Source organism: Bombina bombina, chromosome 3 (assembly GCF_027579735.1).
Source record: "Bombina bombina isolate aBomBom1 chromosome 3, aBomBom1.pri, whole genome shotgun sequence".
Lineage (NCBI taxonomy): Eukaryota > Metazoa > Chordata > Amphibia > Anura > Bombinatoridae > Bombina > Bombina bombina.
Window position 1 is genome coordinate 505,459,129 of NC_069501.1, and position 25,634 is coordinate 505,484,762.

General features: G+C 40.8%; 1 protein-coding gene across 2 annotated transcripts in view; it reads left to right on the forward strand.

The window, feature by feature from the left end:
* The window catches only part of DDX52 (DExD-box helicase 52), a 192,296-nt gene that overhangs the window by 136,599 nt on the left and 30,063 nt on the right, over positions 1-25,634 (forward strand). For both annotated transcript variants that reach the window (XM_053706886.1, XM_053706888.1), the window contains exon 13: positions 15,962-16,033. In XM_053706886.1, coding sequence (XP_053562861.1) covers positions 15,962-16,033 — 72 coding nt within the window. The remainder of the gene's footprint in view (positions 1-15,961; positions 16,034-25,634) is intronic.

Consider the following 25,634-nt stretch of genomic DNA (forward strand, 5'->3'; position numbering starts at 1 on the left):
TGCTCTTTGCCTCCTCCTGCTGGCCAGGAGTTGAATATCCCACTAGTAATTGGAATGACGTTGTGGACTGTCCATGTCCGGAAATAAATTTAGCAGGTAAGCATAAATTTTCTTTTTTAGTTATGGTAAATCCTAGCATTTTATTATACGATTGGGTTTACCATCACTTTATTGATTTCCCCCACCCCGGATGCTTTTACTGACCACCCTGCTAATATTAAAGACAATATTAATCTAATCTAAAATTAACTAATATTAATTGTTTAATATTTGTTAGTATAATTTAACATAAATAAATGCAATGATAATTAGGCCATTAATTTGTGCTTTGTCTTGCTAACATAGCATTTATAAGTAACAGAAAATATTGCAACATATTGCATTGCCCTAACTAGGGTTGCACCGATACCATTTGTTTAAGACCGAGTACAAGTACCGATACTTTTTTTCAAATACTCACCGATGCCAATTACCGATACTTTTTTAATGTCATGACAGTTTACCAAGCACAATACAGACTAATGATTTAAGATCGCTTCTTTATAATTATGAACTGTATCTCAAGACATTTTGAAATAATAAAACAGTTTTATGTGCTTGTTGTCACAAAGTTCATAGAACATGTTTATAAATAAAATTATTACAATAACATATATTAATAATAACAACAATAAATAACAGCTGCAGCAGCTGGGACTGGAAAGCTTCAATTTAAAGGGGTGATTACTGGATGCAATTGGGTTGTAGGGTGCCTATATAACTGATAAATCTGACACTTGTACTTAATACAAAGTCGTATAATTTAATTCTGAAAATAACATTGGGGAAGGAGTATCCCAGTAATCCCCTTTGAGAAAAATGTGGCATTTGTATTCTACTGACTCAACAGAAAATAGGGCTGGTCTTCATAATTTTCCAGGGCTGCTTTTTATTCCCAGTCCAGCCCTGGCTAAGGGTGTTCCTCAGAGTACAGTATATTTTGAGCATACTTGTGCAAGATGAGAGGCTTCCAGCTGTAAAGTAGCAGCTTTTAAAGCACTGCTCTGACGTAAAATAATACAAATAACAGCAACTTGTATTGGCAGAACAGAAGTGAACAATGTTTAGTTAAGTCTCCACTCCAGCTTGAAATGAAATGGGAACATACAGTTTGAAAAACGACACAAGATGGCATATGGGTAGGAATTGGAGGTATCGGTTTAAGTATCGGTGCATTTGCACGAGTACAAGTACTCATACAAATACTTGGTATCGGCACCGATACTAGTATCGGTATCGGTGCAACCCTAGCCCTAACCCAGCTACTTCATAATGCCACCCTGCTGCCAATAGTTTCTGTGGAGAACACTGATGTAGATGGCTTTATTTCTAAAAAATAATTTAAAGTTAAATTTATGAAGCTGCATTCACGACTTTTGAGGGTATGGGGAGAGAGAGCCTGCAGACACAAATTTAAAGGGATAGTCAAGTCAAAATTAAACTTTAATGATTCAGATAGAGCATGCAATATTAAGCAACTTACTAATTTACTCCTATTATCGTGGATAGCGCTTGCTTATTGGTGGCTAAATGTATCCACCAATAAGCAAGTGCTATCCAGGGTGCTAAACCAAGAATGGGCCGGTTCCTAAGCTTTACATTCCTTCTTTTTAAATAAAGATAGCAAGAGAAAGATTAAAAATTGATAATAGGAGTAAATTAGTAAATTGCTTAAAGGGACACTGTACCCAAATTTTTTCTTTTGTAATTCAGAAAGAGCATGCAATTTTAAGCAACTTTCTAATTTACTCCTATTATCAATTTTTCTTCGTTCTTTTGCTACCATTATTTGAAAAAGAAGGCATCTAAGCTTTTTTTTGTTTCAGTACTCTGGACAGCACTTTTTTATTGGTGGATGAATTTATCCACCAATCAGCAAGAACAACCTAGGTTGTTCACCAAAAATAGGCCGGCATCTAAACTTACATTCTTGCATTTCAAATAAAGATACCAAGAGAATGAAGAAAATTTGATAATAGGAGTAAATTAGAAAGTTGCTTAAAATGTCATGCTCAATCTGAATCACGAAATAATTTTTTTGGGTACAGTGTCCCTTTAATATTGCATGCTCTATCTGAATCATGAAAGAAATAAATTGGGATTAATGTTGTAGAGCACCAACAGATTCCGCAGCGCTTTAGTATTCCTTTAACTACTGTTATCTATTTTGCTTCGTTCTTATGGTATCCTTTGTTAAAAACCATGCCTAGGTAGGCTTAAAGGGACAGTACACTGTAAAATTGTTTTTATTTTAATGTATTTTCAATTACTTGTTACACCAGCTGCAGAGTATAAAATGTATGAGAAATTGCATTTTCAGGTTTATTTGTGTATTTGAAGTAGCTTGTTTTGTGCTTTTAAACCACAGCCTATTACAATGGGTTGAGCTTCAGGTAATATTAGATCTCAATCTCATTATGTTATCACTTTGTGTACACAAACTTGCTTCCTTATCTTATATTTGTCTAGAAAACGAAAGCTCAATATATAGAGAGAACAATGGAAAATTATAATTTTATTACTTAACTGTCCTGCACCCCACTGAGAGTGTAATTTCTTCTGCTGGCTGTGTTTACTTAGGCTATTCAATAGCTGAGACTCCAGTATCAAAACTTTTAGTATAGGTTGGGAAACCACAAGCTAAATCAGCTATTTCTAAGGCCAAAATAGGGGTAAAGGAGCTACTTGTAAACAATTTAATACTCTCCAGCATGTAAAATGGATTATTGGGAACAATTTAAATGGGAGGACATTTTTTGGTGAACTTTCCCTTTAAGAGCAGAAATGCACTACTGGGAGCTAGCTGCTGATTTGGTGGCTGTATTTATATTCCTCTTCTCATTGGTTCACTGGATGTATTCATCTATCTCCCAGTAATGCATTGCTCCTCCTTCAACAAAGGATTCCAAAAAAATTAAGCAAATTAGATGAGTGAATTTGCAAGTTTTTTTGTTTTGTTTGTTTTTATTGTTTTCTTTCATGTAATTGGCAAGAGTCCATGAGCTAGTGACGTATGGGATATACAATCCTACCAGGAGGGGCAAAGTTTCCCAAACCTCAAAATGCCTATAAATGCACCCCTCATCACACCCACAATTCAGTTTTACAAACGTTGCCTCCTATGGATGTGGTGAAGCAAGTTTGTGCTAAGATTTCTACGTTGACATACGCTTCTCAGCATTTTGAAGCCCGATTCCTCTCAGAGTACAGCGAATGTCAGAGGGATGTGAAGGGATTATCACCTATTGAATGCAATGATTTCCCTAACGGGGTGCTATTTCATAGGTTCTCTGTTATCGGTCGTAGAGATTCATCTCCTACCTCCCTTTTCAGATTGACGATATACTCTCATATACCATTACCTCTACTGATAACTGTTTCAGTACTGGTTTGGCTATCTGCTATATGTGGATGGGTGTCTTTTTGGTAAGTATGTTTTTTATTACTTAAGACACCCCAGCTATGGTCTGGCACTTTATGCATTTATATAAAGTTCTAAATATATGTATTGTACTTATATTTGCCATGAGTCAGGTTCATATATTTCCTTGTGCAGACTGTCAGTTTCATATTTGGGAAATAAAACATATTAAGAAATATTTTTTTCTTACCTGGGGTTTAGTCTTTTTTTCAAATTGACTACTTTTTACTTTTTCAAATTGCGGGCAGCATTAGGCCCGCGGGTGCGCCACATGCTAGACTTTATTGTGTCTTTTTTGGCGAGAAAAGTATGTCCGTTGACGCAAGTTCGTCACTTCCGGCGTCCTAGTTGACGCGGAAGTCTTACACGCGGTTGCGTCGTTAGTGACGCAAGTGTGTCATTTCCGGATATTGTTGGCGCCAAAAAAATTTCTCTTACGTTGTGCGTCATACTTGGCGCAAAATTTTTCATTAGATTTATTCCCCATTGCTGTTTGCCTCTTGCCTTTCTCTATGTCAGAGGGCTATGCTGTTTGCATTTTTTCCCATTCCTGAAACTGTCATATAAGGAAATTGATAATTTTGCTTTATATGTTGTTTTTTCTTTTACATTTTGCAAGATGTCTCAATCTGATCCTGCCTCAGAAGTATCTGTTGGAATTTTGCTGCCTGACATCGGTTCTACCAAAGCTAAGTGCATTTGTTGTAAGATTGTGGAAATTATATCTCCGAATACCATTTGTAATAGTTGTCGTGATAAACTTTTACATGCAGAGAATGTATCCATCAGTAATAGTACATTGCCAGTTGCAGTTCCTTAAACTTCTAATGTACATGATATACCTATGAATTTTAAAGAATTTGTTACTGGTTCTATTCAAAAGGCTTTGTCTGCATTTCCGCCTTCTAATAAACATAAATGGTCTTTTAAAACTTCTCATAAAGTTGATGAAATTTCAAATGACCGTCAACATAATCATTTATCCTCCTCTGATGAGGATCTATCTGATTCAGAAGATCCTTCCTCAGATATTGACACTGACAAATCTACTTATTTGTTTAAAATAGAGTATATTCATTCTTTGTTAAAAGAAGTGTTAATTACTTTGGATATTGAGGAAGCTAGTCCTCTTGACATTAAGACTAGTAAGCGTTTAAATGCTGTTTTTAAACCTCCTGTGGTTACTCCAGAGGTTTCTCCAACATAGGTGTGTCCGGTCCACGGCGTCATCCTTACTTGTGGGATATTCTCTTCCCCAACAGGAAATGGCAAAGAGCCCAGCAAAGCTGGTCACATGATCCCTCCTAGGCTCCGCCTACCCCAGTCATTCTCTTTGCCGTTGTACAGGCAACATCTCCACGGAGATGGCTTAGAGTTTTTTAGTGTTTAACTGTAGTTTTTATTATTCAATCAAGAGTTTGTTATTTTGAAATAGTGCTGGTATGTACTATTTACTCAGAAACAGAAAAGAGAAGAAGATTTCTGTTTGTATGAGGAAAATGATTTTAGCAACCGTCACTAAAATCCATGGCTGTTCCACACAGGACTGTTGAGAGCAATTAACTTCAGTTGGGGGAACAGTGAGCAGTCTCTTGCTGCTTGAGGTATGACACATTCTAACAAGACGATGTAATGCTGGAAGCTGTCATTTTCCCTCTGGGATCCGGTAAGCCATGTTTATTACGATTGTAAATAAGGGCTTCAAAAAGGGCTTATTAAGACTGTAGACTTTTTTTGGGCTAGATCGATTGATTATTAACACATATTTAGCCTTGAGGAATCATTTTATCTGGGTATTTTGATATAATAATATAGGCAGGCACTGTTTTAGACACCTTATTCTTTAGGGGCTTTCCCAAAGCATAGGCAGAGCCTCATTTTCGCGCCGGTGTTGCGCACTTGTTTTTGAGAGGCATGGCATGCAGTCGCATGTGAGAGGAGCTCTGATACTTAGAAAAGACTTTCTGAAGGCGTCATTTGGTATCGTATTCCCCTTGGGGCTTGGTTGGGTCTCAGCAAAGCAGATACCAGGGACTGTAAAGGAGTTAAAGTTCAAAACGGCTCCGGTTCCGTTATTTTAAGGGTTAAAGCTTCCAAATTTGGTGTGCAATACTTTTAAGGCTTTAAGACACTGTGGTGAAAATTTGGTGAATTTTGAACAATTCCTTCATGTTTTTTCGCATTTGCAGTAATAAAGTGTGTTCAGTTTAAAATTTAAAGTGACAGTAACGGTTTTATTTTAAAACGTTTTTTGTACTTGTTATCAAGTTTATGCCTGTTTAACATGTCTGAACTACCAGATAGACTGTGTTCTGAATGTGGGGAAGCCAGAATTCCTATTCATTTAAATAAATGTGATTTATGTGACAATGACAATGATGCCCAAGATGATTCCTCAAGTGAGGGGAGTAAGCATGGTACTGCATCATTCCCTCCTTCGTCTACACGAGTCTTGCCCACTCAGGAGGCCCCTAGTACATCTAGCGCGCCAATACTCCTTACTATGCAACAATTAACGGCTGTAATGGATAATTCTGTCAAAAACATTTTAGCCAAAATGAACACTTATCAGCGTAAGCGCGACTGCTCTGTTTTAGATACTGAAGAGCATGACGACGCTGATATTAATATTTCTGAAGGGCCCCTAACTCAGTCTGATGGGGCCAGGGAGGTTTTGTCTGAGGGAGAAATTACTGATTCAGGGAACATTTCTCAACAAGCTGAACCTGATGTGATTGCATTTAAATTTAAGTTGGAACATCTCCGCATTCTGCTTAAGGAGGTATTATCCACTCTGGATGATTGTGACAAGTTGGTCATCCCAGAGAAACTATGTAAAATGGACAAGTTCCTAGAGGTGCCGGGGCTCCCAGAAGCTTTTCCTATACCCAAGCGGGTGGCGGACATTGTTAATAAAGAATGGGAAAGGCCCGGTATTCCTTTCGTCCCTCCCCCCATATTTAAAAAATTGTTTCCTATGGTCGACCCCAGAAAGGACTTATGGCAGACAGTCCCCAAGGTCGAGGGAGCGGTTTCCACTTTAAACAAACGCACCACTATACCCATAGAGGATAGTTGTGCTTTCAAAGATCCTATGGATAAAAAATTAGAAGGTTTGCTTAAAAAGATGTTTGTTCAGCAGGGTTACCTTCTACAACCAATTTCATGCATTGTCCCTGTCGCTACAGCCGCATGTTTCTGGTTCGATGAGCTGATAAAGGCGGTCGACAGTGATTCTCCTCCTTATGAGGAGATTATGGACAGAATCAATGCTCTCAAATTGGCTAATTCTTTCACCCTAGACGCCACTTTGCAATTGGCTAGGTTAGCGGCTAAGAATTCTGGGTTTGCTATTGTGGCGCGCAGAGCGCTTTGGTTGAAATCTTGGTCGGCTGATGCGTCTTCCAAGAACAAGCTACTTAACATTCCTTTCAAGGGGAAAACGCTGTTTGGCCCTGACTTGAAAGAGATTATCTCGGATATCACTGGGGGTAAGGGCCACGCCCTTCCTCAGGATCGGCCTTTCAAGGCAAAAAATAAACCTAATTTTCGTCCCTTTCGTAGAAACGGACCAGCCCAAAGTGCTACGTCCTCTAAGCAAGAGGGTAATACTTCTCAAGCCAAGCCAGCTTGGAGACCAATGCAAGGCTGGAACAAGGGAAAGCAGGCCAAGAAACCTGCCACTGCTACCAAGACAGCATGAAATGTTGGCCCCCGATCCGGGACCGGATCTGGTGGGGGGCAGACTCTCTCTCTTCGCTCAGGCTTGGGCAAGAGATGTTCTGGATCCTTGGGCGCTAGAAATAGTCTCCCAAGGTTATCTTCTGGAATTCAAGGGACTTCCCCCAAGGGGGAGGTTCCACAGGTCTCAGTTGTCTTCAGACCACATAAAAAGACAGGCATTCTTACATTGTGTAGAAGACCTGTTAAAAATGGGAGTGATTCATCCCGTTCCATTAAGAGAACAAGGGATGGGGTTCTACTCCAATCTGTTTATAGTTCCCAAAAAAGAGGGAACGTTCAGACCAATCTTAGATCTCAAGATCTTAAACAAGTTTCTCAAGGTTCCATCGTTCAAGATGGAAACCATTCGAACTATTCTTCCTTCCATCCAGGAAGGTCAATTCATGACCACGGTGGATTTAAAGGATGCGTATCTACATATTCCTATCCACAAGGAACATCATCGGTTCCTGAGGTTCGCATTCCTGGACAAACATTACCAGTTCGTGGCGCTTCCTTTCGGATTAGCCACTGCTCCAAGGATTTTCACAAAGGTACTAGGGTCCCTTCTAGCTGTGCTAAGACCAAGGGGCATTGCTGTAGTACCTTACTTGGACGACATTCTGATTCAAGCGTCGTCCCTTCCTCAAGCAAAGGCTCACACGGACATTGTCCTGGCCTTTCTCAGATCTCACGGATGGAAAGTGAACGTGGAAAAGAGTTCTCTATCTCCGTCAACAAGGGTTCCCTTCTTGGGAACAATAATAGACTCCTTAGAAATGAGTATTTTTCTGACAGAGGCCAGAAAAACAAAACTTCTAGACTCTTGTCGGATACTTCATTCCGTTCCTCTTCCTTCCATAGCTCAGTGCATGGAAGTGATCGGGTTGATGGTAGCGGCAATGGACATAGTTCCTTTTGCACGCATTCATCTAAGACCATTACAACTGTGCATGCTCAGTCAGTGGAATGGGGACTATACAGACTTGTCTCCGAAGATACAAGTAAATCAGAGGACCAGAGACTCACTCCGTTGGTGGCTGTCCCTGGACAACCTGTCACGAGGGATGACATTCCGCAGACCAGAGTGGGTCATTGTCACGACCGACGCCAGTCTGATGGGCTGGGGCGCGGTCTGGGGATCCCTGAAAGCTCAGGGTCTTTGGTCTCGGGAAGAATCTCTTCTACCGATAAATATTCTGGAACTGAGAGCGATATTCAATGCTCTCAAGGCTTGGCCTCAGCTAGCGAGGGCCAAGTTCATACGGTTTCAATCAGACAACATGACAACTGTTGCGTACATCAACCATCAGGGGGGAACAAGGAGTTCCCTGGCGATGGAAGAAGTGACCAAAATCATTCTATGGGCGGAGTCTCACTCCTGCCACCTGTCTGCTATCCACATCCCAGGAGTGGAAAATTGGGAAGCGGATTTTCTGAGTCGTCAGACATTGCATCCGGGGGAGTGGGAACTCCATCCGGAAATCTTTGCCCAAGTCACTCAGCTGTGGGGCATTCCAGACATGGATCTGATGGCCTCTCGTCAGAACTTCAAAGTTCCTTGCTACGGGTCCAGATCCAGGGATCCCAAGGCGGCTCTAGTGGACGCACTAGTAGCACCTTGGACCTTCAAACTAGCTTATGTGTTCCCGCCGTTTCCTCTCATCCCCAGGCTGGTAGCCAGGATCAATCAGGAGAGGGCGTCGGTGATCTTGATAGCTCCTGCGTGGCCACGCAGGACTTGGTATGCAGATCTGGTGAATATGTCATCGGCTCCTCCTTGGAAGCTACCTTTGAGACGAGACCTTCTTGTTCAGGGTCCGTTCGAACATCCGAATCTGGTTTCACTCCAGCTGACTGCTTGGAGATTGAACGCTTGATCTTATCGAAGCGAGGATTCTCAGATTCTGTTATCGATACTCTTGTTCAGGCCAGGAAGCCTGTAACTAGAAAGATTTACCACAAAATTTGGAAAAAATATATCTGTTGGTGTGAATCTAAAGGATTCCCTTGGGACAAGGTTAAGATTCCTAGGATTCTATCCTTCCTTCAAGAAGGATTGGAAAAAGGATTATCTGCAAGTTCCCTGAAGGGACAGATTTCTGCCTTGTCTGTGTTACTTCACAAAAAGCTGGCCGCTGTGCCAGATGTTCAAGCCTTTGTTCAGGCTCTGGTTAGAATTAAGCCTGTTTACAAACCTTTGACTCCTCCTTGGAGTCTCAATTTAGTTCTTTCAGTTCTTCAGGGGGTTCCGTTTGAACCCTTGCATTCCGTTGATATTAAGTTATTATCTTGGAAAGTTTTGTTTTTAGTTGCAATTTCTTCTGCTAGAAGAGTTTCAGAATTATCTGCTCTGCAGTGTTCTCCTCCTTATCTGGTGTTCCATGCAGATAAGGTGGTTTTACGTACTAAACCTGGTTTTCTTCCAAAAGTTGTTTCTAACAAAAACATTAACCAGGAGATTATCGTACCTTCTCTGTGTCCGAAACCAGTTTCAAAGAAGGAACGTTTGTTGCACAATTTGGATGTTGTTCGCGCTCTAAAATTCTATTTAGATGCTACAAAGGATTTTAGACAAACATCTTCCTTGTTTGTTGTTTATTCCGGCAAAAGGAGAGGTCAAAAAGCAACTTCTACCTCTCTCTCTTTTTGGATTAAAAGCATCATCAGATTGGCTTACGAGACTGCCGGACGGCAGCCTCCCGAAAGAATCACAGCTCATTCCACTAGGGCTGTGGCTTCCACATGGGCCTTCAAGAACGAGGCTTCTGTTGATCAGATATGTAGGGCAGCGACTTGGTCTTCACTGCACACTTTTACCAAATTTTACAAGTTTGATACTTTTGCTTCTTCTGAGGCTATTTTTGGGAGAAAGGTTTTGCAAGCCGTGGTGCCTTCCATTTAGGTGACCTGATTTGCTCCCTCCCTTCATCCGTGTCCTAAAGCTTTGGTATTGGTTCCCACAAGTAAGGATGACGCCGTGGACCGGACACACCTATGTTGGAGAAAACAGAATTTATGTTTACCTGATAAATTGCTTTCTCCAACGGTGTGTCCGGTCCACGGCCCGCCCTGGTTTTTTTAATCAGGTCTGATAATTTATTTTCTTTAACTACAGTCACCACGGTACCATATGGTTTCTCCTATGCAAATATTCCTCCTTAACGTCGGTCGAATGACTGGGGTAGGCGGAGCCTAGGAGGGATCATGTGACCAGCTTTGCTGGGCTCTTTGCCATTTCCTGTTGGGGAAGAGAATATCCCACAAGTAAGGATGACGCCGTGGACCGGACACACCGTTGGAGAAAGCAATTTATCAGGTAAACATAAATTCTGTTTTTTCCTATTCCTGATGCTATTTCTGATATGATTTCTAAGGAATGGAATAAGCTAGGTACTCCTTTTATTCCTTCTTCAAGGTTTAAAAAATTGCATCCTTTACCAGCAATTTCTATAGAGTTTTGGGAAAAGATCTCCAAAGTTGATGGGGCTATTTCTACTCTTGCTAAACGTACCACTATTCCTATGGAAGACAGTACTTCTTTTAAAGATCCTTTAGATAGGAAACTTGAATCCTATCTACGGAAAGCCTATTTATATTCAGGTCATCTTCTCAGGCCTGCAATTTCTTTGGCTGATGTTGCGGCTGCATCAACTTTTTGGTTGGAGAATTTAGCGCAACAAGAACATATCTAGCATTGTTCGTTTACTGCAACATGCTAATCATTTTATTTGTGATGCCATTTTTGATATTATCAAAATTGATGTTAGATCCATGTATTTAGCTATTTTAGCTAGAAGAGCTTTGTGGCTTAAATCTTGGAATGCTGATATGACATCTAAGTCTAGATTATTATCTCTTTCTTCCCAAGGTAATAATTTATTTGGTTCTTAGTTGGATTCTATTATTTCAACTGTTACTGGAGGAAAGGGGGGTTTTCTGCCTCAGGATAAAGAACCTAAGGGTAAATCTAAGGCTTCTAACCGTTTTCGTTCCTTTCGTCAAAATAAGGAGCAAAAATCAAATCCTTCCTCCAAGGAATCTGTTTCCAATTGGAAGCCTTCCTCAAATTGGAATAAATCCAAGCCTTTTAAAAAACCAAAGTCAGCCCCTAAGTCCGCATGAAGGTGCGGCCCTCATTCCAGCTCAGCTGGTAGGGGGCAGATTAAGGTTTTTCAAGGATTTTTGGATAAATTCTGTCCAAAATCAATGGATTCAGAGCATTGTCTCTCAAGGGTATTGAATAGGATTCAGAGTAAGACCTCCTGTGAGAAGATTTTTTCTCTCACGTTTCCCAGCAAATCCAGTAAAAGCTCAGGCTTTCCTGAAGTGTGTTTCAGACCTGGAGTCTTCAGGGGTAATCATGCCAGTTCCTTTTCAGGAACAAGGTCTGGGGTTTTATTCAAATCTATTCATTGTCCCAAAGAAGGAAATTTCATTCAGACTAGTTCTGGATCTGAAAATTTTGAATCGTTTTGTAAGAGTACCAACTTTCAAGATGGTGACTATAAGGACTATTCTGCCTTTTGTTCAGCAAGGACATTATATGTCTACAATAGACTTGCAGGATGCATACCTTCATATTCCGAATTATCCAGAACATTATCAGTTCCTGAGATTCTCTTTTCTAGACAAGTATTACTAATTTGTTGCTCTTCCATTTAGCCTAGCAACAGCTCCAAGAATCTTTTCAAAGGTTCTAGGTGCCCTACTCTCTAATCAGAGAGCAGGGTATTGCGGTGTTTCCTTATTTGGATGATATATTGGTACTAGCTCAGTCTTTACGTTCTGCAGAATCTCACACGAATCAACTAGTGTTGTTTCTTCGGAAACATGGTTGGAGGATCAATTTACCAAAAAGTTTCTTGATTCCTCAGACAAGGGTCACCTTTTTATGCTTCCAGATAGATTCAGTGTCCATGACTCTGTCTCTAACAGACAAGAGACGTTTAAAATTGGTTGCAGCATGCCGGCACCTTCAGTCTCAGTCATTCCCTTCAGTGGCTATGTGCATGGAAGTTTTAGGCCTCATGACTGCAGCATCGGACGCGATTCCTTTTGCTCGTTTTCACATGAGACCTCTACAGCTTTGTATGCTGAATCAATGGTGCAGGGATTATACAAATATATCACAGTTAATATCCTTAAATCCCAATGTAGACAATTGGGAGGCAGATTATTTCAGCCGTCAGACTTTACATCCAGGGGAGTGGTCTCTCCACCCAGATGTGTTTTCTCAGATTGTTCAGATGTGGGGTCTTCCAGAGATAGATCTCATGGCCTCTCATCTAAACAAGAAACTGTTCAGGCGAAAGCCGTGGATGCGCTGACACTTCCTTGGTGTTATCATCCTGCTTACATTTTCCCGCCTCTAGTTCTTCTTCCAAGAGTGATATCCAAAATCATCATGGAACAATTGTTTGTGTTGCTGGTGGCTCCAGCATGGCCACACAGGTTTTGGTATGCGGATCTTGTTCGGATGTCCAGTTGCCAACCTTGGCCACTTCCGTTAAGGCCGGACCTTCTGTCTCAATGTCCGTCAGGATCTCAAATCATTAAATTTGAAGGTATGGAAATTGAATGCTTAGTACTAAGTCATAGAGGTTTCTCTGACTCAGTGATTAATATTATGTTACAAGCTCGTAAATCTGTCTCTAGAAAGATTTATTATCGAGTTTGGAAGACCTACATTTCCTGGTGTTCTTCTCATAAATTCTCTTGGCATTCTTTTTGAATTCCTAGAATTCTACAGTTTCTTCAGGATGGTTTGGATAAGGGTTTGTCTGCAAGTTCCTTGAAGGGACAAATCTCTGCCCTTTCTGTTTTATTTCACAGAAAGATTGCTAAACTTCCTGATATTCACTGTTTTGTACAGGCTTTAGTTCATATTAAGCCCGTCATTAAATCAATTTCTCCTCCATGGAGTCTTAATTTGGTTTTGAAGGCGTTACAGGCCCCTCCGTTTGAGCCTATGCATTCTTTGGACATTAAACTACTTTCTTGGAAAGTGTTGTTCCTTTTGGCCATCTCTTCTGCTAGAAGAGTTTCTGAGCTATCTGCTCTTTCTTGTGAATCTCCTTTTCTGATTTTTCATCAGGATAAGGTGGTTTTGCGGACTTCATTTAAATTTTTGCCTAAAGTTGTGAATTCTAACAACATTAGTAGAGAAATTGTTGTCCCTTCCTTGTGTCCTAATCCTAAGAATTCTTTGGAAAGATCCTTAATTCTTTGGATGTGATAAGAGCTTTGAAATATTATGTTGAAGCTACTAAAAATTTCAGGAAGACTTCTAGTCTATTTGTTATATTTTCTGGTCCTAGGAAAGGTCAGAAGGCCTCTGCTATTTCCTTGGCTTCTTGGTTAAAGCTTTTGATTCATCAAGCTTATTTGGAGTCGGGTCAGGCCTCGCCTCAGAGAATTACTGCTCATTCTACTAGATCAGTCTCCATTTCGTGGGCTTTTAAGAATGAAGCTTCAGTTGATCAGATTTGCAAAGCAGCAACTTGGTCTTCTTTGCATACATTTACTAAATTCTACCATTTTGATGTATTTGCTTCTTCAGAAGCAGTTTTTGGTAGAAATGTTCTTCAGGCAGCTGTTTCAGTTTGATTCTTCTGCTGATGTTTTAAGTTTTTCTTTTTATTATGAGAATAACTTATATTTTGGGTTGTGGATTATTTTTTCAGCGAGAAATGCCTGTTTATTTTTATCCCTCCCTCTCTAGTGACTCTTCAGTGGAGTTCCACATCTTGGGTAATGATATCCCATACGTCACTAGCTCATGGACTCTTGCCAATATGAAAGAAATTAATTTATCGGGTAAATTCTTACATAAATTATGTTTTTTTAATTGTATGCTTTATCTGAATCATGAAAGTAAAAATTTGGGTTTCATGTCCCTTTAAACTCCTATTCTATTCTCTCTCTCTCTCTCTCTCTCTCTCTCTCTCTCTCTCTCCCTCTCTTCGCTCTCGCTCTCTCATTATTTTCCATTAAATTCACTTCACAGTACAATGAAATGTGATAAATGTCCTTTTCTAAATAAAATTGTAACTATTTGGATCACCAATATAGCATTTTCTGCATATATTTGGTTATTCCACAATTTTCTGATGACTCTTCGCATAATATCTCTTGTAGGAATTTATGAATTTTTTACAATTTTGCAGAGAAATTGGGTCTCGGCATTAATATAAGGCACTTTTCTATCTTTTCATTGTCCACCTGTCCTTTCTGCAACATTTTATGTAACTGTATGTATGATTTAAATCACTAGTCAGTGAGACTTGATTTAAAGCATGGTTTTCTACATAAAGATTTATTTTTAGAATAATAACTTTTCAGATTATTTTCCCAGATATATTAGAAAATTATCTTAGTAATATCATTTAAATTAGTTTTATTGAATTAAAATAATATTATAGGTTTCATTTTTACTGCTTATAATATCAGTTATTTGAGTGCCAACAGATTCTGCAGCACTCCCCTCCCGCCTCACACTAAGGTCCTTGTGCAAGTCTATCCCACTCCAAACAATCTTCTATTCTTCTTGAAATGCAATTGTAATCACTTTCCAATGTATTTTTTCTTATCTAATTTGCTTTGTTTTCTTAGCATCCTTTGTTAAAAGCATGAATGAAGCATATTTGCTAATAGAAGTAAATCTGAAAGTTGTTTAAAATTGTATTCTGTATCTCAATCATAAAATAAAAATTTGCGGTTTATGTCCCTTTAAGGTCTTTTTCTCAACTTTGTATGTTTATTTTATAACATTTTTGCTGTGAAGAGGAGGCATTATTTTTACAGACACAAATTCACAGTTTTGAAAACTCCAAAACCAAGACTATGATGATATCTTCTATATAGAAACATGCCCAAAACAATCTTACAGCAACCTCTGGAAGTGTATTACATTGGGAATGGATTAATGGAATTAATTTACCAAAATACCATGAATAATACACCCTTTTGTTAGATAATTAAAAACTAATCCCTATTATTAGGATGAATAACCTATAACTTATAGGGCTCGATTTATCAAGCCCTTCGTCTCTCTGCGACTGCAGGTTCTCACAAGAGAACCTACAGTCACAATTTATCAAGCCGTGGTCATCATACCGCTGCTTCCTAGTCACTTCTCCACCTCTTAGGTGGAGAATTTTAATCTCCCCAGTCTTGTCCGACCGGGGAAATTGTGACAGCTCCTGCCCGTACATGATTGGCTGTGTGTGGGTAGGGGGCGTTAAATTACGCCAGAGGCTAGCTGCGGTGGACAGGGGCATACATATGCGCCCCTGTCCGTCGCAGCTCGCCTCTGGCTTGATAAATCAAGCCCATAATGAGTCTTAAATAGACACTATTTTTAGAAAGTTTTTCCTCCAATAAGCATTTAAATCCTCTATTTCCCCTGAATGTAATTAATAATTTGTTTAATAACACATTGAACAATTTTAACATTAGCTAATTTTAGCTTAAAGTGATGGTAAACTTTCCACTTTGTATAAACAGATCAGGAATGTTAGCAATATTTTAGATGGTTTAATTCATCAATGTAGATATGAAATTCTAATACCCCGCGCTCCGGCTGCCCTCTTTAAAAGTAATATTTTTTTGGTGAGCTAATGGTTTAAAATATTTTCCAATCGGCACTCTAGCCCTACAGCACCTTTGTTATAGGCAGAACACTGATTGGAGATTTGTTTTTGGCATGTATAATTTATTTTATTTTTTTGCATTAATCTTAAGCAAAAAATGTATAGGATGATATTTGTATTACAGTGTTGCCAGTGTTATTCAGCAAGCAGGATGCCCTGTGCCAGAATACATCAAACATTTCAAGAAATTGCAAAGGTAAGTGTTTAGAGTGTTATGAGACCCACAAAACTGTGTTATTTTTTTTTTCTTTTTAATTAAAAACAAAACTGGTTTAGGTAAATGATTTGTTCAAGAATGTGCCATCTTGAAAATTTCAGCTATCTGAAAGTTTGATGCAAGTACTATTTCTCCTACATTGGTGTGTCCGGTCCACGGCTTCATCCTTACTTGTGGGAATATTCTCTTCCCTAACAGGAAATGGCAAAGAGGCACACAGCAAAAGCTGTCCATATAGCCCCCCCTCTGGCTCCGCCCCCCAGTCATTCTCTTTGCCTGCTCTGAACAAGTAGCATCTCCACGGGGATGGTAAAGAGTATGTGGTGTTAGTTGTAGTTTTATTTCTTCTATCAAGAGTTTGTTATTTTAAAATAGTGCCGGTTTGTACTATTTACTCTACAACAGAAAGTGATGAAGAGTTCTGTTAAAAGAGGAGTATGATTTTAGCACCAGTAACTAAAATCCATTGATGTTACCACGCAGGACTGTTGAAACCAGAGAACTTCAGTTGGGGGTAACAGTTTGCAGACTTATCTGCTTCAGGTATGACCAGTCTCCTTTCTAACAACACATAGTAATGCTAGAAGACTGTCAGTTTTTCCCTCATGGGACCGGTAAGCCATTTTCTTAGACTCAGTAACAGATTAAAGGCTTATATATTGGGCTCTATACTGGTTGACACTATTGTGGGCTAAATCGATTTGCTTATATCATATTCTTATGATATTTGGAGTGTTTTTATGAACTTAGAAACACTTTTGGGAACATTTTAATTATGCCTGGCATTGGTTTAGACGCCTAATCTAGTCAGAAAGGCCCCTTCACTCTGGTATGCAGAGGGAGGAGGCCTCATTTTCGCGCCTCAGTTGCGCAGTTACTTCCAAAGGCAGTGCATGCAGCTTCATGTGAGAGGGTCCTGTGGCTGAGAAACAGACTCCGGAAGGCTTATTTCTGTGGTGAATAACCCCTAAGGAAGGTAAAAGCCGCAGCAAAGTCTGTGGCAGGGACTGTAGTGTGTTTAAACCGGTTAAATTGAACAATTAGCTCCGGTTTGCTTATTTAAGGGTCTAGAAACTTCATATTTGGTGTGCAATACTTTCAAAGCATTAAGACACTGGGGTGTAAATTTTATAAAGATCGGATATTTCCTTCATAGTTTTTTGAACATTCAGAAATAAAGTGTGTTCTTTTTATTATTTAAAGAGACAGTAACGGTTTTGTATAAAATCGTTTTTATTGCATTAATAGCCTGCCTAAATCTGCCTAACATGTCTGTACCTTCAGATAGCATATGTTCTGTGTGTATGGAGGCCAAGGTGGTTCCCCCTTTAAATGTATGTGCAAATTGTGCCATGGCGTCCAAACAAAGTAAGGACAGTACTGTCACATTTAATAAGGTTGCCCAAGATGAATCTTCAAATGAAGGTAGTGGGGATAGTTCATCATCCTCTCCTTCTGTGTCAACACCAGTTTTGCCCGCGCAGGCGATACCTAGTACATCTAGCGCGCCAATATTAGTTACTATGCAGCAATTAACAGCAGTAATGGATAATTCTATAGCAAATCTTTTATCCAAACTGCCAGCATTTCCCAGAAAGCGTGATTGCTCAGTTTTAAATACAGAGGATGAGCAAGCAGGCGCTGACGATAATTTATCTGTTATACCCTCACATCAATCTGAATTGGCAGTGAGGGAGGGTCTGTCCGAGGGAGAAATTTCTGATTCAGGAAAAATTTCTCAGCAGGCAGAACCTGATATCGTGGCATTTAAATTTAAGCTAGAACATCTCCGCGCCCTGCTTAAGGAGGTGCTAGCTACTCTTGATGATTGTGATTCTTTGGTAATTCCAGAGAAGTTGTGCAAAATGGACAAATTCTTAGAGATCCCAGTGCACGCTGATGCTTTTCCGATACCCAAGAGGGTAGCGGACATAGTGAATAAGGAGTGGGAGAAGCCAGGTATACCTTTTGTTCCACCTCCTATATTTAAGAAAATGTTCCCCATTGTTGACCCCAGAAGGGACACATGGCAAACGGTCCCTAAGGTAGAGGGGGCAGTTTCAACGTTAGCAAAGCGCACAACTATTCCTATAGAGGACAGTTGCGCTTTCAAAGATCCTATGGATAAAAAATTGGAAGGATTGCTTAAAAAGATTTTTGTTCAGCAGGGTTTCCTTCTTCAACCAATTTCGTGCATTATTCCCGTCACCTCGGCGGCGTCTTTTTGGTTCGAGGAACTAGAAAGTTCGCTCCAAAAGGAGACTCCATATGATGAAGTCATGGACAGAATTCACGCACTAAAGTTGGCTAATTCCTTTATTTTGGATGCCGCTTTTCAATTGGCAAAGTTAGCGGCAAAAAACTCAGGTTTTGCAATAGTGGCGCGCAGGGCGCTTTGGCTAAAATCTTGGTCGGCGGATGTGTCGTCCAAAACAAAATTACTTAATATTCCTTTCAAAGGTAAGACCCTTTTTCGGGCCAGAATTGAAGGAGATTATTTCTGACATCACTGGGGGAAAGGGCCATGCCCTCCCACAGGATAGGCCTTTCAAGGCTAAGAACAAGTCTAATTTTCGTTCCTTTCGCAATTTCAGGAACGGACCGGCTTCTAACTCTGCAGCCTCTAGACAAGAGGGTAACACTTCCCAGCCTAAACCAGCATGGAAACCATTGCAAGGCTGGAACAAGGGTAAACAGGCCAAGAAGCCTGCTGCTGCTACCAAGACAGCATGAAAGGGTAGCCCCCGATCCGGGACCGGATCTAGTAGGGGGCAGACTTTCTCTCTTTGCTCAGGCTTGGGCAAGAGATGTTCCGGATCCCTGGGCACTAGAAATTGTCTCTCAGGGGTATCTTCTAGAGTTCAAGAAACTCCCTCCAAGGGGAAGGTTCCACATGTCTCGCTTATATTCAGACCAGATAAAGAGACAGGCATTCTTACATTGCGTAGGAGACCTATTAAAGATAGGAGTGATACACCCAGTTCCAACAGCGGAACAAGGTCTGGGGTTTTACTCAAACCTGTTTGTAGTTCCCAAAAAAGAGGGAACTTTCAGACCAATTCTGGATTTAAAAATACTAAACAAATTCCTCAGAGTTCCATCATTCAAAATGGAAACTATTCGGACGATCTTACCAACAATCCAGGAGGGTCAATATATGACTACCGTGGACTTAAAGGATGCGTACCTGCATATTCCTATCCACAAAAATCACCACCAGTTCCTAAGGTTCGCCTTTCTGGACAAACATTACCAGTTCATGGCTCTTCCATTCGGTTTAGCCACTGCTCCCAGAATTTTCACAAAGGTACTAGGGTCCCTTCTAGCGGTTCTAAGGCCGAGAGGCATTGCTGTAGCACCTTACCTAGACGACATTCTAATCCAAGCGTCGTCCCTTTCCAAAGCAAGGGCTCATACAGACATTGTTTTAGCCTTTCTAAGATCTCACGGGTGGAAGGTGAACATAGAAAAAAGTTCCCTGTCCCCGTCCACAAGGGTTCCCTTTCTGGGAACAATAATAGATTCTGTGGAAATGAAAATTTTTCTGACAGAGGTCAAAGTTAAAACTTCTAAAAGCTTGTCGAGTTCTTCATTCTATTCCTCAGCCTTCCATAGCTCAGTGCATGGAAGTTATAGGACTAATGGTTGCAGCAATGGACGTGGTTCCTTTTGCTCGAATTCATTTAAGACCATTGCAGCTGTGCATGCTCAAACAGTGGAATGGGGATTATGCAGACTTGTCTCCCCAAATTCAAGTAGACCAGGTAACCAGAGACTCACTCCTCTGGTGGTTGACTCAAGATCACCTGTCTCAGGGAATGAGTTTCCGCTGACCAGAGTGGGTCATTGTCACGACCAACGCCAGCCTCTTGGGCTGGGGCGCGGTCTGGGACTCTCTGAAAGCTCAGGGTCTATGGTCTAGGGAAGAGTCTCTTCTCCCGATAAACATTTTGGAACTGAGAGTGATATTCAATGCGCTCCGGGCTTGGCCTCAACTAGCGAAGGCCAGGTTTATAAGATTTCAGTCGGACAACATGACGACTGTAGCGTACATCAATCATCAGGGGGGAACAGAGAGGTATCCAAGATCATCAAATGGGCGGAGGATCACTCCTGCCATCTATCTGCAATTCACATCCCAGGAGTAGACAACTGGGAGGCGGATTATCTGAGTCGTCAGACTTTCCATCCGGGGGAGTGGGAACTTCACCCGGAGGTCTTTTCCCAGTTAACCCAACTATGGGGCACTCCAGATATGGATCTGATGGCGTCCCGTCAGAACTCCAAGGTTCCTCGCTACGGGTCCAGATCCAGGGATCCCAAGGCGACACTAGTGGATGCATTGGTGGCGCCCTGGTCGTTCAATCTGGCTTATGTGTTTCCACCGTTCCCTCTCCTTCCCAGGCTTGTAGCCAGGATCAAGCAGGAGAAGGCCTCGGTGATTCTAATAGCTCCTGCATGGCCACGCAGGGCTTGGTATGCAGACCTGGTGAATGTCATCGGTTCCACCATGGAAGCTACCTTTGAGGCAGGATCTTCTAGTACAAGGTCCATTCAAACATCCAAATCTAGTCTCTCTGCAACTGACTGCTTGGAAATTGAACACTTGATTCTATCTAAGCGTGGGTTTTCAGTTTCGGTTATAGATACTCTGGTTCAAGCCAGAAAACCGGTGACTAGGAAAACTTACCATAAGATATGGCAAAAATATATCTGTTGGTGCGAATCCAAGGGATTCTCTTGGAATAAAATTAAAATTCCTAGGATACTTTCCTTTCTCCAAGAGGGTTTGGATAAATGTTTGTCAGCTAGTTCCTTAAAGGGACAGATATCTGCTCTGTCTGTTTTGTTGCACAAACGACTGGCAGCTATGCCAGATGTACAGGCGTTTGTACAGGCGTTAGTCAGAATCAAGCCTGTCTACAGACCTATGACTCCTCCATGGAGTCTAAACTTAGTTCTTTCAGTTCTTCAAGGGGTTCCGTTTGAACCCTTACATTCCATAGATATTAAGTTACTATCTTGGAAAGTTCTGTTTTTGGTTGCTATTTCTTCTGCTAGAAGAGTTTCTGAATTGTCTGCTTTGCAGTGTACTTCACCCTATCTGGTGTTCCATACAGATAAGGTAGTTTTACGTACCAAGCCTGGTTTTCTTCCAAAGGTGGTTTGCAACAGGAATATTAGCCAGGAAATAGTTGTTCCTTCTCTGTGTCCGAATCCAGTTTCAAAGAAGGAACGTTTGTTACACAACCTAGATGTGGTCCGTGCTTTAAAATTCTATTTAGAGGCAACAAAGGATTTCAGACAGACATCATCCTTGTTTGTCGTTTATTCTGGTAAGAGGAGAGGGCAGAAAGCTACTGCTACCTCTCTTTCCTTTTGGCTGAAAAGCATAATCCGATTACAGCTCACTCTACTAGGGCTATGGCTTCCACATGGGCCTTCAAGAACGAGGCTTCTGTTGATCAGATCTGTAAGGCAGCGACTTGGTCTTCCCTGCACACTTTTACCAAATTTTACAAATTCGATACTTATGCTTCTTCGGGGGCTGTTTTTGGGAGAAAGGTTTTGCAAGCCGTGGTGCCTTCCGTTTAGGTTACCTGACTTGTTCCCTCCCTTCATCCGTGTCCTAAAGCTTTGGTATTGGTTCCCACAAGTAAGGATGAAGCCGTGGACCGGACACACCAATGTAGGAGAAAACAGAATTTATGCTTACCTGATAAATTTCTTTCTCCTACGGTGTGTCCGGTCCACGGCCCGCCCTGGCTTTTTGTCAGGTTTAAAATTTTTATCTCTATACACTACAGTCACCACGGCACCCTATGGTTTCTCCTTTTTCTCCTAACCGTAGGTCGAATGACTGGGGGGCGGAGCCAGAGGAGGGGCTATATGGACAGCTTTTGCTGTGTGCCTCTTTGCCATTTCCTGTTAGGGAAGAGAATATTCCCACAAGTAAGGATGAAGCCGTGGACCGGACACACCGTAGGAGAAAGAAATTTATCAGGTATGCATAAATTCTGTTTTCTTTCATGTAATTGGCAAGAGTCCATGAGCTAGTGACATATGGGATATACAATCCTACCAGGAGGGGCAAAGTTTCCCAAACTTCAAAATGCCTATAAATACACCCCTCACCACACCCACAATTCAGTTTTACAAACTTTGCCTCCTGTGGAGGTGGTGAAGTAAGTTTGTGCTTTTCTACGTTATGCGCTTCTCAGCATTGTTGAAGCCCGATTCCTCTCAGAGTACAGCGAATGTCAGAGGGACGTGAAGGGAGTATCACCTATTGAATACGATGATTTTCCTAACGGGGGTCTTTTTCATGGGTTCTCTGTTATCGGTCGTAGAGATTCATCTCCTACCTCCCTTTTCAGATCGACGATATACTCTCAAATTTACCATTACCTCTACTAAAGAACTGTTTTAGTACTGGTTTTGCTATCTGCTATTTGTGGATGGGTGTCTTTTGGTAAGTATGTTTTTATTACTTAAGACACTCTCAGCTATGGTTTGGCACTTTATGCAATTTATATAAAGTTATAAATATATGTATTGTACTTATATTTGCCATGAGTCAGGTTCATGTATTTCCTTCTGCAGACTGTCAGTTTCATATTTGGGAATATAAACACTTTAAGAAATTTGTTTCTTACCTGGGGTTTAGTCTTTTTCAATTTTGACTACTTTTGCATTTGCGGGTATTAGGCCCGCGGGTGCGTCAAATGTTAGACTTTATTGCGTCTTTTTTGGCGCGGGAAATTACGTTTTTGACGCAACTTCGTCATTTCCGGCGTCACACGTGACGTCGAGACCTTTTACACGGCGGCGTCATTAGTGACGCAAGTGTGTCATTTCCGGTCTATTTTGGCGCCAAAAAAGTTTACGTTACGTTGTGCGTCATACTTGCCGCCAATTTTTTCATAATAATTCATCCTCTTCTGATGAGGATCTATCTGAAACAGAAGATCCTTCCTCAGATATTGACACTGACAAATCTACTTATTTATTTAAAATAAGAGTATATGCGTTCTTTATTAAAAGAAATGTTAATTACTTTGGATATTGAGTTAACCAGTCCTATTGACGTTCAGTCTAATAAACGTTTAAATGCTGTTTTTAAACCTCCTGTGGTTTCCCCAGGTGTTTTTCCCATTCCTGAGGCTATTTCTGATATGATTTCTAGGGAATGGAATAAGCCAGGTACTTCCTTTGTTCCTTCTTCAAGGTTTAAGAGATTGTATCCTTTACCAGCAAAATCTATAGAGTTTTGGGAAAAGATCCCCAAAGTTGATGGGGCTATTTCTACTCTTGCTAAACGTACTACTATTCCTATGGAAGATAGCACTTCCTTTAAGGATCCTTTAGATAGGAAGCTTGAATCTTATCTAAGGAAGCCCTATTTATATTCAGGTCATCTTCTCAGACCTGCTATTTCTTTGGGTGATGTTGCGGCCGCATCAAACTTTCTGGTTGGAAAATTTAGCGCAACATGAATTGGATTCTGACATATCTAGCATTGTTCGCTTACTACAACATGCTAATCATTTTATTTGTGATGCCATTTTTAATATTATCAAAATTGATGTTAGATCCATGTCTTTAGCTGTATTAGCTAGAAGAGCTTTGTGGCTTAAATCTTGGAATGCTGATATGACATCTAAATCTAGATTACTATCTCTTTCTTTCCAAGGTAATAATTTATTTGGTTCTCAGTTGGATTCTATTTCAACTATCACTGGAGGAAAAGGAGTTTTTTTGCCTCAGGATAAAAAACCTAAGGGTAAATCTAAGGCTTCTAACCGTTTTCGTTCCTTTCGTCAGAATAAGGAACAAAAACTCAATCCTCCTCCCAAGGAATCTGCTTCCAGTTGGAAGCCTTCCTCAAATTGGAATAAATCCAAGCCATTTAGGAAACCAAAGTCTGCCCCTAAATCCGCATGAAGGTGCGGCCCTCATTCCAGCTCAGCTGGTAGGGGGCAGATTAAGGTTTTTCAAGGATTTTTGGATAAAATCTGTCCAAAATCATTGGATTCAGAGCATTGTCTCTCAAGGGTATCGAATAGGATTCAAAGTAAGACCTCCTGTGAGAAGATTTTTTCTCTCACACATTCCTGTAAATCCAGTAAAAGCTCAGGCTTTTCTGAAGTGTGTTTCAGATCTGGAGTATTCAGGGGTAATCATGCCAGTTCCTCTTCAGGAACAAGGTTTGGGGTTTTATTCAAACCTATTCATTGTACCAAAGAAAGAGAAAATTTGTTCAGACCAGTTCTGGATCTGAAAATTTTGAATCGTTATGTAAGAGTACCAACTTTCAAGATGGTGACTATAAGGACTATTCTGCCTTTTGTTCAGCAAGGACATTATATGTCCACAATAGACTTGCAGGATGCATACCTTCATATTCTGATTCATCCAGAACACTTTCAGTTTCTGAGATTCTCTTTTCTAGACAAGCATTACCAATTTGTTGCTCTTCCATTTGGCCTAGCAACAGCTCCAAGAATCTTTTCAAAGGTTCTGGGTGCCCTACTATCTGTAATCAGAGAACAGGGTATTGCGGTGTTTCCTTATTTGGACGATATCTTGGTACTAGCTCAGTCTTTACATACTGCAGAATCTCACACGAATCAACTAGTGTTGTTTCTTCGGAAATATGGTTGGAGGATCAATTTACCAAAAAGTTTCTTGATTCCTCAGACAAGGGTCACCTTTTTAGGTTTCCAGATAGATTCAGTGCCCATGACTCTGTCTCTAACAGACAAGAGACGTTTAAAATTGGTTGCAGCCTGCCGGCGCCTTCAGTTTCAGTCATTCCCTTCAGTGGCTATGTGCATGGAAGTTTTAGGTCTCATGACTGCAGCATCGGACGCAATCCCCTTTGCTCGTTTTCACATGAGACCTCTACAGCTTTGTATGCTGAATCAATGGTGCAGGGATTATACAAAGATATCTCAATTAATATCCTTGAATCCCAATGTACGACACTCTCTGACATGGTGGATAGATCACCATCGTTTGGTTCAAGGGGCTTCTTTTGTTCGCCCAACCTGGACTGTGATCACAACAGATGCGAGTCTTTCAGGTTGGGGAGCTGTTTGGGGGTCTCTGACAGCACAAGGGGTTTGGAAATCTCAAGAGGCGAGATTACCAATAAATATTTTAGAACTCCGTGCAATTCTCAGGGCTCTTCAGTTCTGGCCTCTACTAAAGAGAGAACCGTTCATTTGTTTTCAGACAGACAATATCACAACTGTGGCTTATGTCAATCATCAGGGTGGGACTCACAGTCCCCAATCTATGAAAGAAGTATCTCGGATACTTGCTTGGGCGGAATCCAGCTCCTGTCTAATCTCTGCGGTACATATCCCAGGTGTAGACAATTGGGAGGCGGATTATCTCAGCCGCCAGGCTTTACATCCAGGGGAGTGGTCTCTCTATCCAGATGTGTTTTCTCAGATTGTTCAGATGTGGGGGCTTCCAGAGATAGATCTCATGGCTTCTCATCTAAACAAGAAACTTCCCAGATACCTATCCAGGGATGTTCAGGCGGAAGCAGTGGATGCGCTGACACTTCCTT